The sequence below is a fragment of the Brachycentrus maculatus genome, unplaced genomic scaffold (assembly GCF_059751285.1).
Source record: "Brachycentrus maculatus isolate JH-2025_06_01 unplaced genomic scaffold, ASM5975128v1 h1tg000966l, whole genome shotgun sequence".
NCBI lineage: Eukaryota > Metazoa > Arthropoda > Insecta > Trichoptera > Brachycentridae > Brachycentrus > Brachycentrus maculatus.
The window spans coordinates 72,084-86,492 of record NW_028281687.1 but is presented as its reverse complement, the minus strand read 5'-3'; the positions used below and the strand labels follow the sequence as shown (position 1 = coordinate 86,492).

Here is a 14,409-nt window from a genome sequence, read left to right as displayed (position 1 = left end):
AGTCACAAAGTTAGATAGGAAACGTCAATGGTCATAAAATGGAACAAAGATCATAATTAGCTGAAAAAGCTAATATTATAATTGTATCGATCTGCGTCGGTGATGTTCCGTTCACCCCTGATAAAAGGTCGCACGCGTGATTAGCACAATACTGAATGCAAACTAATCAAAATAATTCAAAATGTAACCAATAAATAAGTACTAAGTGCATTGGAGACAAGAAAGTGCTGACTGTTGGCCAGTGGTGGGTATAAAAGGGCAAGGAGTCGCTCCAATCTTCAGACGGTCCTGTGATCCTCAGCGGCTAGGTCCTCTCTAAGGCAGCTCTTCAACATGAGGGCCTTTACATTCTTCTTTTTGTTCTTTATCGGTAAGAAACCATTTCATTTTACTACCTTGTCAAATCTTCTATCGAAGATGATGAACAAAATTATTTAAACTGTTTTGAATCAAATCTTTTTGTCTATTAAATTGCTTCTTTCTTTACAAAGAGTATTTGGCATTTCAAACTTTGGCATTTATATGTTGTCACATAATGCTTCCACATAAATAACAAGACACTCCATTTTAGTTGTTAAATCTCAAAACCATAATAGGTACCACTATTGTTTCAAATTCTTTCTTTAAAAATTGACGGCACACAAATTTTTAGAAGTATGTTTGTAATTATGGCATTTTCTCTATCATTAAAAGATTCTTAATTGATTTCTCACAATACTTTAAATTGTATGAGGTTTTTGTTGTTGCCCTAAACTCACGTGTGCGTTTCTAGAATTAAAATTTAACAGCCTTCAACGAGTAATACTTACACTTTTTCACCTAATTAGACGTTATGTACTCGTAAGTGGTGCTACATAATCCACATAGAATATCTTGAACGTATGGGAATGCGAAAATGTACCGATTTCTTTGTGATATCAACTTGTCTTATTTTATTCTCAATACTATTAATATTTAAAGCATTTGCTTTGTGGTTATTCATTTTTACTTATTTATTTTTTTACAAACATGTTAATAATATATATAACCACTCACCGAGATTTTTATGTCTACTGGTTTCTGTCTGTTTTGTCTAATTTTGTCCACAAAGCAAATAGAAATGTGGTATGAGCTGAATATCCAGCTAGGTGCGATCTTCAAGTGACTTACCATGTCCACCGTTATTTCCAGTGTCGGCTGCGGCCGCTCACAACCAGCACCAAGATCACCAGTACCAGCAGAACCAACGCGACTACAACCAGGACAGGAAGTCGTTTGGTCATGATGGTAAGTTCCAAAATACCAAACTACCATCCGTTCATCACCTTGCTTCACAACACCTCGCGTTGTGGTCTTCCGCAACATCTCAGACAGGATTTGTATCTATTCTTCTCAGCCCTGAACCATGTTGAAGACAGTGTCAACGAAAACCCCATTAGCTCATTTATTTTGCCAGTCTATTTATAGAAGTTAGTCTTCTTGTATGTCAACCCTGAACTCTCCATGTGCTACCTGGATTTTCCAGACTCTCATGGGTCTAGCAATGTATTCAATACAGAAAAGAATAATTCTTCCACAAATTTAAAAAAGTGTTTCGATTACACCTAAATCTTGGAGGATGGAGCCATTTATAGTTCTTGCACTCCAAGAAATACTAATAGTATTGTTAAATTGCTAACAATTGGTCCTTTGTAGTTTTCTGTAAAACAGTGCTCCTAAAGATTCATTTTGTAACTTATAACAATTTTGATATTGTTCATCTAATTTTTAACTTTTAAATGGAATTGGTATTTTTCATTGGCATTTACTGACCATATTTTGTAATCTGATGATTGATTCCATATAATCTCTGTTAAAAATAAGTAATTTTTGATAGATATTGTCAGCAATCACCACAATCTCAGAATCAATCGCTTTGTCATATGTACCTTGGAGGATGTAAACACTAAAATTAAACGTGGTACTTTCGCATCTACTAATGATGATTTTCAAAACATACATACATAAGTCACATATATAATATTCCCGATGAGTAATTTCTATTTCTCATTTAATTACTTTAAAGAGCTTTACTTGCTTTAACTAACTAACTTACCAACACCCCGCTTCCCCAGTAGGCAGAGAGAATAGAACGCCACACCACTCTATCCTTGCAAACATTCTTCGCCTCTTCCACATTCATGCATCTCCTCATACATACCCGCCGATTGTTTCGACTCCTAACCTGACAACTTTCAAGAATTTGGCATACTTGATCGTGCCAAGTTTTTCTCAGTCTTCCTCTTCAATAACCTGCTTTAACTTTAGAATTTAGAATTTTTGCAGGCCTGAAACATTCAAATAAACATCAAGCTTTAAATTTATTAGTTTTAATATTACTTTACTACATTTGTCCTCGTTGTACTTAATTTTAGCTATATTGAAAATCGACGTGTCCAGTTTGTTGGTGACGTTAGATTTTTATTTGCAGAGTGGAAATCCGGGTATGCGTACACCTACGACGTGGACTCCCGCACGCTGACATCACTGGAGGACCAGTGGGCCGGCGTGCACCTGGAGGCCCGCCTGACGCTGCGCGCGCAGGGCGACCAGCTCTATGGCAAGCTCAAGAACGTCCAGTACAGCAAGGTGCACGCCTACCTTCCCGGCGGACCCGAGGGTGACCTTCCGGTAAACTAACCCACATCATACCATCCCGTCTCAAACAATATCACCAAATAAACAATGATTTAGTTCCCTTTCTCTTTTTCTCCAAACCCTTATCCGCACCTATGGTGTATTGCATCATATTGACATAGTGTTATCTTGATCGCTACTTACACGAAGGCAAGGTGATATCTTCTATATTGATTTTACACTTAAATATTTATTTAATGCTATTGTGGACTGGTCCCAGAAGCTCAGGATTGAACACATTGCCTTCACTGCATTAATAATGCAGTGCCCTATGCACCATTGGGTGCTAGTAAAGATTAGAAGAAGAATAATAATAATAATAAAAGCTATAGTTCAATAAAATCCTCAGTACCTTAAAGGCGTATAGAGAGTTTTCCATCATTCATTGTTTCAACATAACCCGACCTGATGTTTGCGTTTTCTAACTTATAATCCGAGTCTCCTTTTCAGACCAAGGAATCCCAATCGTACCCCGACTTGGAGAAGCCCTTCGTGGCCTACATGGATGGCGGCCTCGTGAAGCGTCTCGAGGTGTCCCAGTCCATGAGCGTCCCGGCCGAGAACTTGGTGAAGGGGCTGCTCAGCGCGCTGCAGTACGACACCAGTGGACACCACCTCACCGGCTCCGGCTTCCTCGACCAGAACAAGGCCAACGGCATCTACAAGAACATGGAAACTGACGTCACCGGAAAGTGCAAGGTACGAAAATATTGTCAAACATTTCAGACTCTTAATTGTTCAAATCCTAACAGCGCCTGTCTGGCTAACCCAGACGATGGATGATAGATATACAACCCCGCATGAAACGAGACAATACAGACCTTCATTAAGAGAACTTGTGTCTTATATTTGTAGAACTCCACATAAAAAAATATGTAAAATCAAAGAAAATGCGCCGCTGGTTTAAAAACTTGTAGCAGTTTCCTGCAGCTCTAGATCATTATTTTTATTTTTTATTATTTAAAGAATAACCTGCACAGCCTCTATTAGAGGCTTGTCTGCAGGTAGGATAGTAAGGATAGTTAGGTAACATGATATGACGGTTTAATTAAAAACTTGACATCATTGTGAAATCATTGTGTAATGATACATAATTAAAAGGAACAATGTGAATCAATGTAACGTTATTTTTCACAATTGAATGTTGCTATTAAACCACCTGATTTCTACCAAAAATATATAAATATCACCCTACAGGGTATATAACAATGTAAAATGCTTGACTTTTCACCTTGGACAAGTGGAAAACCTCATCCAATTGGATGAACTAAGTAACTAACTAGCTAACCATCACGCCGCTTCCCCGCAGGGGTAGGCAGAGAGAATAGAACGCCACACCACTCAGTCTTGGCAAATATTCTTCGCCTCTTCCACGTTCATGCATCTCCTCATACATACCCGCCGATTGTTACAACTCCTAACCTGACCACTTTCAAGTATTTGGCATACCTGATCGCGCCATGTTTTTCTCGGTCTTCCTCTGCTCCTTCTTCCACTTACATTCGCCTCATAAATTTGTTTTACCGTTCTTTCCTCACTCATTGGTTCTACATGTCCAAACCATCTCACGCAACTTTCTTAATTTTATCGATAATGCTTATCTCAGCTTTGTATTCCTTCCTTATTTCACTATTCGCACATCCATCGTACATCGTTTTGTCGCACATTCTTCTGAGAGATCGCATTTCGACTGCATTCAGTCTACTTTCATCCTTCTTTTGCCAACTCCACGTTTCACTTCAATGTATTAGAGTTGGAACCAGGACTCCATTGTGCACTGCCAGTTTAGCTTCCGCTGATAGGTTTTTATTTGCTATAACTGATTTCAGTGCACCAATTGGATAGAGATATTAGTAATCCTTCTTTAATTTTTTTTATTTGTAAATTAATGACATTTCGTGTTTTGTCTCATAGACTCTGTACACTGTGTCGCCGCTGCCCCTGGACCAGCTCCAGCGCAAGTCGGAGCTGGCTCCGCTGGCGGACCCCGCGGCGCAGAGGCCCGGCCAGCTGCTCGAGATCACCAAGACCAAGGACTACTCCGACTGCGACAAGAGGGTCGCCTACCACTTCGGGGTCTCCCGAGGAGCTCGGTGGGAGAAGAACGCCCACAAGGATGACAACTTCATGAGCGTAAGTAACAGATGAATATATGGCATATCATGGAAACCAATAGTAGAATAAAGTCGTCAATATTAGCTACTAACTTATTCAGTTAGGAGTCCTTACTATAACCCTTATCTGCACCCAATGGTGCATAGGGCACTGCATCGAATTGACACAGTGTTTTCTTGATCATTACTTACTTGAAAGCAATGTGATCACTCTTGCGCTTCAGGAACTAGTCCAGGGTAATATTAAATAAATATTACAGTGTAAAGTCACTAATATTTATTTTCACCCCCCCTGGGAATCGAACCCGGGACCTCCAGCACGGTAGCTAAACACGCTGACCATTACACCACGGAGGCGGACGAAGGAGTCCTTAAAACCCTTAAATTTAGCAAAAGATTCATAAGTAACCACATTTTGAGTGTGTCTAAATTTTTGTTTACAAATCTGGATCTTCATCTCACCAATAGATGTCTCTAGTGAAAATTCTAATGATTCTTGTCCACAATGTTTCGGAATTGGATCATATTTATAGAACTTCCAAGAATTTGAGTAGTGTGGTTGTCAATCATGGGTAAAACTAGTGAATGTTACATGTGTGTAAAGTAATCACTTAGACCAGCCTATAATGGTCGTAAGCCCCGTTGATGTCCCAGACTTCCATATTCTTCTTCATCTATATTTAGATGTCAAAAAAATTACGTGAAAGATTAATAAGTGTTTGTGGAAAATATCATCAGTTTGAATGGTGCGCCTTATTGCCTGGTCTAATAGTCTGTATTTTTGCAGAGATCCACCTTCACCCGCCTCGTCGTGGACCGCAACAACAACACCGTCTTCTCATCGTACTACACCACCAAAGTGTCCGCCAGCCCCGTCATGTACGGCGACGACGAGTCTCAGGTAGTCAGCAACGTCAACATGACCCTCCGCTCCATCGAGCGCTCCGAAGGCAACGCGCAGAGCCCGTCGCCAGCCCGCGTGTCCAAGAGCCTGCTCTACAGATTGGCCAACCTTAAGAACCAGAACTCGGGAAATTACCATGATGACGATGATGATGACTCTTCCTCGAGCAGTTCCAGCTCCAGCTCTTCCTCCAGCAGCTCTAGTTCCAGCAGCTCCAGCTCCAGCAGCAGCAGCAGCGAAGAAAAGCGAGACAAGGATAAACGCTACAACAACAAGCATCAGGACAACAAACAGCAGAAACACTACAACGATAAAGATAATAAGTCTTCTCCAATCAGACGGCGCAGGTAATTTTAAAATATATCAATTTTAACACGCCATATTAAATTTATTAGTAAACAGTATTAGAACAAAATTGAATTTATTTATTAATTACCACCCGCCAAATTTTAAAATCCGTTTGTTTCGTCTTACAGGTCTGCTCTTCCAGATAGATACCAACATGAACAACAGCACCACAATCAGCACGATAACAAAAATCAATACCAACAGAAGAGAAAGAACCAGAATTCGGACTCTTCCAGCTCCTCTAGTGATTCCAGCTCTTCGTCCGATTCAAGTTCTTCTTCCTCAGACTCGTCAGACTCCAGCTCTTCTTCGTCGTCCAGCTCTCAGAGCTCTGACAAGTGGCAAGATTCTCCCAACATGGAAGATCAACCCATCGACTCCGGCTTCGTGCACCCGGATCTCTACCGCCCGGAACAAGGCGTTCAAGTTGAGAATGTTCGCAAGATGACGGAGGAACTCGTGAGGGCTTTCGACAGGAACCAGAACCTCGACAAAGCAAACATCCTGGAAAGGTGGAACATCATCGTCGACTTCGTTAGGGAAATGGACTACAAGCATTTGCAACAGCTCACTGACCAATGGCACAAAGACGGACAACGTTCCGGCAGGTTAGCGTGGAAATTGTTCCGTGATGCTGTCGTCCAATGCGGCAGTCAGCCCGCCTTCAAACAGATCAAGTCCTGGATCCAGACGAAGAAAATTCAGGGAGAAGAAGCCGCTCAGGTGATCACTCATCTACCCAACACGCTGCACTACCCGACCAAGCAGCTCCTTTCGGAGTTCTTCGAGTTGGCAGTGAGCGACCAAGTGCAGCAACAGCGGTACTTGAACGTGTCCGCTATCCTAGCCGCCACTAGGTTCATCAATGTGGCTCATGTGGACAATGCTACCGTTCACCGATACTACCCGGTCCACACCTACGGACGCCTCGCACCCAAGAATTACCCCATCGTCGCCGAGAAGGTCCTTCCTTACCTAGAGAAGCAACTGAGCCAAGCGATCCACAAACAAGATGGCCATAAAGCTCAGGTCTACATCAAGGCTATCGGCAATTTGGGACACCCCTTAATTCTCAGAGTGTTCTCTCCTTATCTGGAAGGAAGGAAAGAAGCTTCGACATTCCAGCGAACACAGATGGTGATGAACTTGCACCGCCTGGCCGACCTCTACCCCAAGGAATCTCGCATGACTCTGTTCAACATCTACCAGAATCAGGGAGAAGATTACGAAGTCCGCGTGGCTGCCGTCAACCATCTGATGGGCTCCAGGCCTACTGAAGCGATGCTCCAGCGCATGGCTCAGAGCACTCACACCGACTCCAGCTACCAAGTCCGTGCCGCGGTACAGTCCGCCATCTACTCCGCCGCCAACCTGAACCAGCATCAAAACGATAGGATGTAAGTACAGAATAACACACTAACATTTGAATGTACGGAATTCATACAAATTGAATATTGTATTTTGTTACGTTTGGTTTGCAGCTCAAGCTACGCCAAATCAGCGTCGATGATGCTGAGCGAAAGGGAATACGGTATCCACTACTCCAAACTTTACTTCAACGAATATGACAATGAAGATATGAACGTTGGCTACCAAGATAAGTATTTCCAGATCGGATCTCTGGACAGCTCCGCTCCCAAGAACATCAAGTATTCATTCCAAGGTCTACGCGGAGCATGGATGAAACCAACCAAGGTATATAGTCATATTTATATTTTTTATACTGTTAAGATACATTTTTTAAGGATTAAAAACGATAACCGTAATACATGATTTCGTTATTATAGTTCCACGGAGCCGTCTCCAGCCCTAACCAGCTGATGCAAGCTATCCGAGACCACATCGCGGCCCAAGTACAAAACAAAGATCAGAGTCACTCGAGTAACAAAGAGGGCGAGGCCGAGCACATTGCTAAAATCCTGAAAATCAAAGGAAACGAAAATGACAACCTGGAAGGACATTTGATGCTGGAACTCTGCAACCAACAGCGATTCTTCTCTTTCGACGAGAGCACCATCAACAACATTCCCAACATGTTCAAATCAGCATCCTCCGACTTCCAGAAAGGAATCAACTATAACTTCACTAAAGTGTTGAACAAGCGAGATACCATCATCATGTTCCCCATGGCTATGGGTGTTCCGTTCTACTTCAAATATAGGACCCCCACCATCGTCCGCGCTAACGGATATATCCAAGGCCAGTTCAACTCCAGGAGCGACGTCCATATTTTCAACGTGACATCAAAGGTAGAGCTGTTCTACGCCTCCAACGTCGATGGGAGAATCGGTTTCCTCGATACCCTCGGTAAACAAATGGACTACGTCACCGCCGGTGTCGTGAAGAAGTTGCATATTAAGATCCCAGTTTACGTGTCTCTGGGAATGGACCGTCACAATAAACTCGATGTCGATATGAGGATCGAAGAGGACAATAACTCCGACGACGTTCAGCTCTTCCACTACAGCTCTTGGCCATACACATCGATCTACTCCAAGAAGAACCAGAAGCCCGTTGCTGACGAACAAAACACCAAAGTGTACAGAAAGAACGACAACCCAGAGGTCCGCTACAGACAGTATTATGGTAAAGAGGAGACCGGGTTCGCCATCAAGATCGAATACGAGTCCGATGAAAAACCCGATGCTTCTGAATGGTTGGAAATTGCCCGCATCAACCCCGTGGCTGCCGTTACTTTCCTTCTTGCTAGCGACGACATCCAGCAATACTCCTACACAGTCAAATACTCCCCGAAGGAATCAACCAATGACCAATTCAGCGTCAGCTTTGCCTATGGTAAGAATGAATTATATTATTTATTTATTCCATAAAAATTCAATTTTTCTTGTTGACTTACATAAACCTGTACATAGTTCACATTTACTCGTACAATAATTGGAATTGATTAAAAGGGGATTAATACCACAAGTTTATCAAATTTCAGGACAATCCATGAGCGTCAAGACTAAGGGAGACTGGCAGGAGGGTACCACCGCCGGTGAGAACTGGCAGAGCCCCAAGCAGGAAGCCAGTCAGATGGTGTCCCAGGCCAGGAAGGGAGAACAAGAGAGGAGGTCGCACATGTTGAAGATGGTCAAGGCCGGAGTCAACAGCCCCGACGCCAGGATGTTGGATATGGAGGTCAGATTTGAAGGAAAGAGGAACGACAAGAACTCTCGCTACGTAGCCGCCGCCGCCTGGGCCACCAGTCCCGTGGACAAGAAGATGCAAGGGTCCATGTACTTCTACAGGAACAACGTTAACAACAAGCAATTCGAAGTCGCCACTGCCGCTTTCGGTGAACTGCCAAACACACCCATCTTCAACTTCAAGAAGGCCCTGGACTTCCAGACCTACGGAAGGATGGAAGCCGCTATCCGATACGGTCGCGATGCCAACTCCGGAGCGTCCATCGACATCCAAGCGAGGATGGAGCAGACCGAAGAACGCAAACAGTACGTGAGACGCCTTCCTTCCGCCAGACAGTGCGAAGCCGAGATGGCCGCAGGAAACCAGATCCAGCCCGCTTGCCGCAACGCGACCACCAGCGCCAATACCATGGATAGGCTCAAGCTGACAGTCCAATACCAGAACATCGGAAACGAATTCAAGAACGTATCTTACTCCATCTACAACGCTGTCCGCTTCTTGGGAGCTCAGAATGTCGACGAAGACTGGGTCACCTACCAAGGAAAGGATAAGCAAATCGAACTCCTGATGAATTTGTACCCACACTTGAACAGCATGAACGTGTCTTTAGGCGCACCCAATGCTTACATCAGCTTCTACGATATCCCCGTCAACAGATACGTCAAGTCGATCGTGGCCGTTCACCCATCCATGTCCGCCTACCGTCGCGTCGCCGCTAAGGCCTACGCCCACCAAGGCTATCGTAAGCATCTTATCCCAAAGCCCTATATTTTTTCTCAACATCTCCCGTGATATATCTCGCGCTATATTTCTTTGGTACGATTTCAGCATCCTGCGCTGTGGACAACAAAAAGATCAACACCTTCTCTAACTACAGTTTGGACTACTCCATCGACGATTGCTGGCACACTCTGTTGCAGAACGGTTCCCACACTACCAAGCACGGACTCGAAACTGCCAACAGCCAAACAACCGTCCTGATGAGGGACTCCAAAAAGAACGGCAAGGAAGTTACCATTTATTACAGGTATAATTAATGTAAAATAAAAACGTTTATTAGAAGATAATGCGCGGAACTATATTAAATATATGTTGTAATAAATTATTACAGATCTCTGGAGGGCGACGATATCAAGATCTTCTTGGGAGGTTCCAACTCCAAGTCGATTGGAGTCAAGTACGGAAGCAAGTCCAAGTATGACTACACCGTGTCATCCAGCCGCGTCTCCGATCTGTGGTCCAAGAACCAATACACGCGACTCGTCAGAGCTTACGCCCTGCAGAGCGGCGAAGTAATCATCAACTTCGAAAACGGAAAACTCATCGGCATCTTCGACGGAGAGAGGTTGAGCATCAGAGGCTCAGAATTCTACAGAAACTCGACCAGCGGAGTGTGCGGATCCATGTCCGGCGAGAAATACGACCTCGTGGCTCCCGGGGACTGCTTCTACTCGAGAGAAGACTACTTCGCCGCTTCGTGGGCTCTCAAGGAGGACATGTGCGAAGGCAAGTCCAAAGACTTGCAGCGCAGGGCTGAAAGGGCTCTCTGCATCCCGAGGAGCTCTTACTACGCCGCCATCTACGGCCGCCCGGAGGGCAACAGGTTCACAAACGACGACTCTTCTTCTTCGTCTTCCTCCTCGTCCAGCTCTAGCTCCAGCTCGTCCTCGTCTTCCGAGAGCAGCGACAGCTCCTCTTCTTCCTCCAGCAGCAGCTCGAGCGAGGAGGACAAGAGCCGCGACAGCAACGGCCACCGCAACTCCAAGGGCTACAAGCGCGAGAACTGCCAGGTCGTCCAGCGCCAGGTGCAGTACTACGAGAAGAGCGGACAGATCTGCATCACCCAGCGCCCCCTTCCCGCCTGCCCACAAGGCTGCCACGACGAGAACAAGCAGCGACTGCCCGTAAGACAATTACTTCCTTTTTAAACATACTTTTGTCCGCTTCCGTGATGTAATGGTTAGCGTGTTTAGCTACCGTGCTCGAATTTAGTCCCGGGTTCGAATCCCAGGGGGGGGTGAAAATAAGTATGAGTGATTTTACACTTTAATATTTATTTAATATCGCCCTGGACTGGTCCCTGTAGCGCCGGAGTTATCACCTTGCCTTCACATAAGTAACGATCAAGATAACACTGCGTCAATACGATGCAATGCCCTATGCACCATTGGGTGCGGATAAGGGTTAAAAATAACACATACATACTTTGTTATTTCAAATTCACTTCTTAGTTTGAGAATTTTGAGTTAAATGAGATCCTCCATACTTTAAGGTTCTCGAAGGTCTGTCTCTGAGTAAGTAGCTCTCTGTTGATGATTGTTGCAAACAGCAATGGTTGATTATTATCCGTACCAGTATATTAACGATTTTTCTTCTCTTTCTCTCTCTCCAGGCAAGAGTAGTCTGCAAGTCTTCCAAGGATGACCAGTTCAAGCAGTACAAGGAGCAGATCAAGAAGGGACAGAATCCTCATGTCGAGGGAAGCCACAGCAGCGAAATCTTCTTCTCTGTTCCCACCTCCTGCAGGACCTGAAGAGAATCACTAGCCCAGGATGCTTCCAACACACATAAAATGGTAAAAATGATACCCCTACATCCTGGAAATAGCTGGCATTCGACCCAAATGGCTTTTAACAATGACTTCTGAGAAATGCATCAAATCATTATCTAATATTAAGCAAAAGTATTTTGATGGAATTATTTATTTTTATAAGACAATGTATTATATTTTTAATTTTGGCTTAGTTAGAAATGCTTGTAAATAATGCTCATATGTATTCGTAGTAACTAAATTGTGAATATACTAGATATATGTTAGTAAATATAGTAATCTCATATTCAAAATAATATTAATTTTGGTTAATTCTTATCCCAACTTTCCCTACATACCGATTCCCTTACATACTCATTCCATCTAAAACAGAAAAACAAATACTAAGAATTCTCTTGAAGGGAAACCCTTCCCAACACCCAGTAATCATTAGAGTAATGTATACGAGATCTCGTAACTTGATCGCTAATCACATCAGGGTATTCAACACTTTAAGGGCAATTTTAACACACTAAGGGCGTTTGTCTACTACACGAAATTGCACGGAATGTTATGTCATTTACCGTAGAAGGGGGCTACTGGAACTTTGATGTGTTACATGAGCCCAGAAAAAAAATTAAAACTGTATTTTGTCTACAATAATGAACGTATTGACGTGATTCATTGTTTCCCTGACAGGTGACACTTATTGTCACGATACATTCATTATTGTAGACCAAATACAGATTTAAATCTCTTTTTTGTACTGGGCTCGAATAACACATCAAAGTACAGTAGCGTTTTAAAACGACTATTGGTTTGGATCGGCACGTGCTTTTGTCCATATTTTTTCGGATCGGTGCGTGAACACGTTGCGCGTAAATTCCATCGCGCTAAACTGTCGTTGTCGCTTTAATTTTTCAAAACCAGACTGCCGGACGGTCAAATTCCGGGTAGTGGATAATCGCCCTAAGAGCGCTTGTGCACTACACGGAATTTTACCGTCTGGCAGTCTCTTTTTGAAAAATAAAAGCGACTATGACAGTTTAGCGTGATCGAATTTATGCGCACCGATCCGAAGACGGCCAAAAGCACAAGCCAATCATCCGTTTTATCATGCTAACCGGACAGTAAAATTTCGTGAAGTGCACGAGCGCCCTAAGGATGGGTGTTTTTTGCACCCGGAAACTGCTGGCTATGGGATTTGATAATAGATAATAGACAAAGAGATTGGTACATAATATTCATGTAAAAACATTAAATAATTCCTTCTTTTCTGACTTTAAATTGAGGCCGGTGCAGAAGGTAAAAATACCCTTCCCGTCCTTAAAGCATCAATTGACCGAATACTTTTCCCATCCTCCCGACCTTCCCAGTCTGTTAATAAATAGATGTATGGTGTAGTGATTAGCATGTTTGACTACTGTGCTTAAGGTATCAGGTTTGATTACTAGGGGGTTTAAATAAATAATAGTGATTTTTCACTCTAATATGTATTGATTTGGGTTATAAATTATGTATTTCAACCAAGGTATTGTTATACCATATATATTACTGTGTCAAAATTACACCGTCTTGTACAAATATGGATGGCTTGACTCTGGCCAATGTCTGTACACGACGGATTCTCCAGTTATTTGGACACGTGGTAACGAGGATAGCCTGGAACGACTGGTTGTGAAGAGCGGGAGAGGAAGATCCCCATACGATGGACCGGTCAGGTTAAGGCAGCAGCAGGCACCTCGGTGGTTAGAGCGTTACGTGCAGCGCGGTCAAGGGATAACTGGAGAAGAGTCATTGCTTCCACAAGGGTCACAACCCTCAGTAATGAGGAGAATAAGACAGAGAAAAAGTATAATTATGGGTGTGCAGCCTCGAGTGCCCTATCCATTGATACCATTCTTCTTTTCCTACATACTATTCCCCATACCTCTTCCATTTCCTTTCCCGTGCAGCAGTAATGTCCTTCACTTCCATTGACAATCACCTCAAATTAACAATCAAGTTAACACTGCATTGGGTCATATGCCACTGGGTCCGGAGAGGGGTAAAGGAAGGGAATCGAAGCAGAGACCTTAGCTTAAATAAAACAGCATATTTACGGGTCCAATCATATTTATTAATACAAAAAAATCGACATTATTTATTATTGGACTTTCTAAGATACAAATTTAAAAAAGGAGAACAAAAAAAAACACAAAATCATAAAGAAATCTTTAAATATATAAAATACAGTGTATAATTTTAAATTAATCTATATGATCAGATACACATACAAAAATTACTTAAACTCTACAATAATAGTAATCCTCCAATCGGGTGCAATCAATTCAATAAAAATTATAACACACCTTTAAAAAAAAATACCTTAGTAAATTAAAAGTAAAAATTGATGCACGTTCAATAAAGTTCTTAGTACATTAAGTACTAAATTATAATTTTTGGAAAATTCAGAATACTTCACAATCAAACTTGGCGCGTTACGCACTAAAAGAATGACAAAATATACAGGGTGTTCTGTTCACAAAGACTAAATATATTTATTGATTTGGCGTTTAATTTGTAGAACTCCATTTTAATTTATTAATTAATCTTTAAATCAAACACAATTTTTTTGGAGTTTATAAAGTTGTATTTTATTGAAAACACATAAAGATTAATATTGTGACAATTGTTTCGCCTAGTTATGGCATTTTCAAACGAAACGT

General features: G+C 42.5%; 1 protein-coding gene across 1 annotated transcript; it reads left to right on the top strand.

Annotated features, from left to right (window-relative positions):
* Positions 1-227: 227 nt before the first annotated feature.
* LOC148299754 (vitellogenin-like) lies at positions 228-12,021 on the top strand. The gene is made up of 13 exons (XM_088275719.1): positions 228-370; positions 1,171-1,266; positions 2,450-2,649; positions 3,106-3,354; positions 4,570-4,788; positions 5,557-6,020; positions 6,150-7,418; positions 7,503-7,716; positions 7,809-8,817; positions 8,966-9,913; positions 10,000-10,198; positions 10,283-11,075; positions 11,564-12,021. The coding sequence occupies exons 1-13, from the start codon at positions 334-336 to the stop codon at positions 11,702-11,704; spliced, it is 5,838 nt and encodes a 1,945-aa protein (XP_088131845.1). The 5' UTR covers positions 228-333; the 3' UTR covers positions 11,705-12,021.
* The last annotated feature ends 2,388 nt before the right edge of the window (positions 12,022-14,409 follow it).

Excerpts from the sequence above, each read along its gene's own strand:
- LOC148299754 (XM_088275719.1), top strand. The coding sequence starts at position 334 with ATGAGGGCCTTTACATTCTTCTTTTTGTTCTTTATCG. Across the intron at positions 371-1,170 it reads CTTCTTTTTGTTCTTTATCG|TGTCGGCTGCGGCCGCTCAC; the intron begins GTAAGAAACCAT and ends CGTTATTTCCAG. Across the intron at positions 7,717-7,808 it reads CATGGATGAAACCAACCAAG|TTCCACGGAGCCGTCTCCAG; the intron begins GTATATAGTCAT and ends TCGTTATTATAG.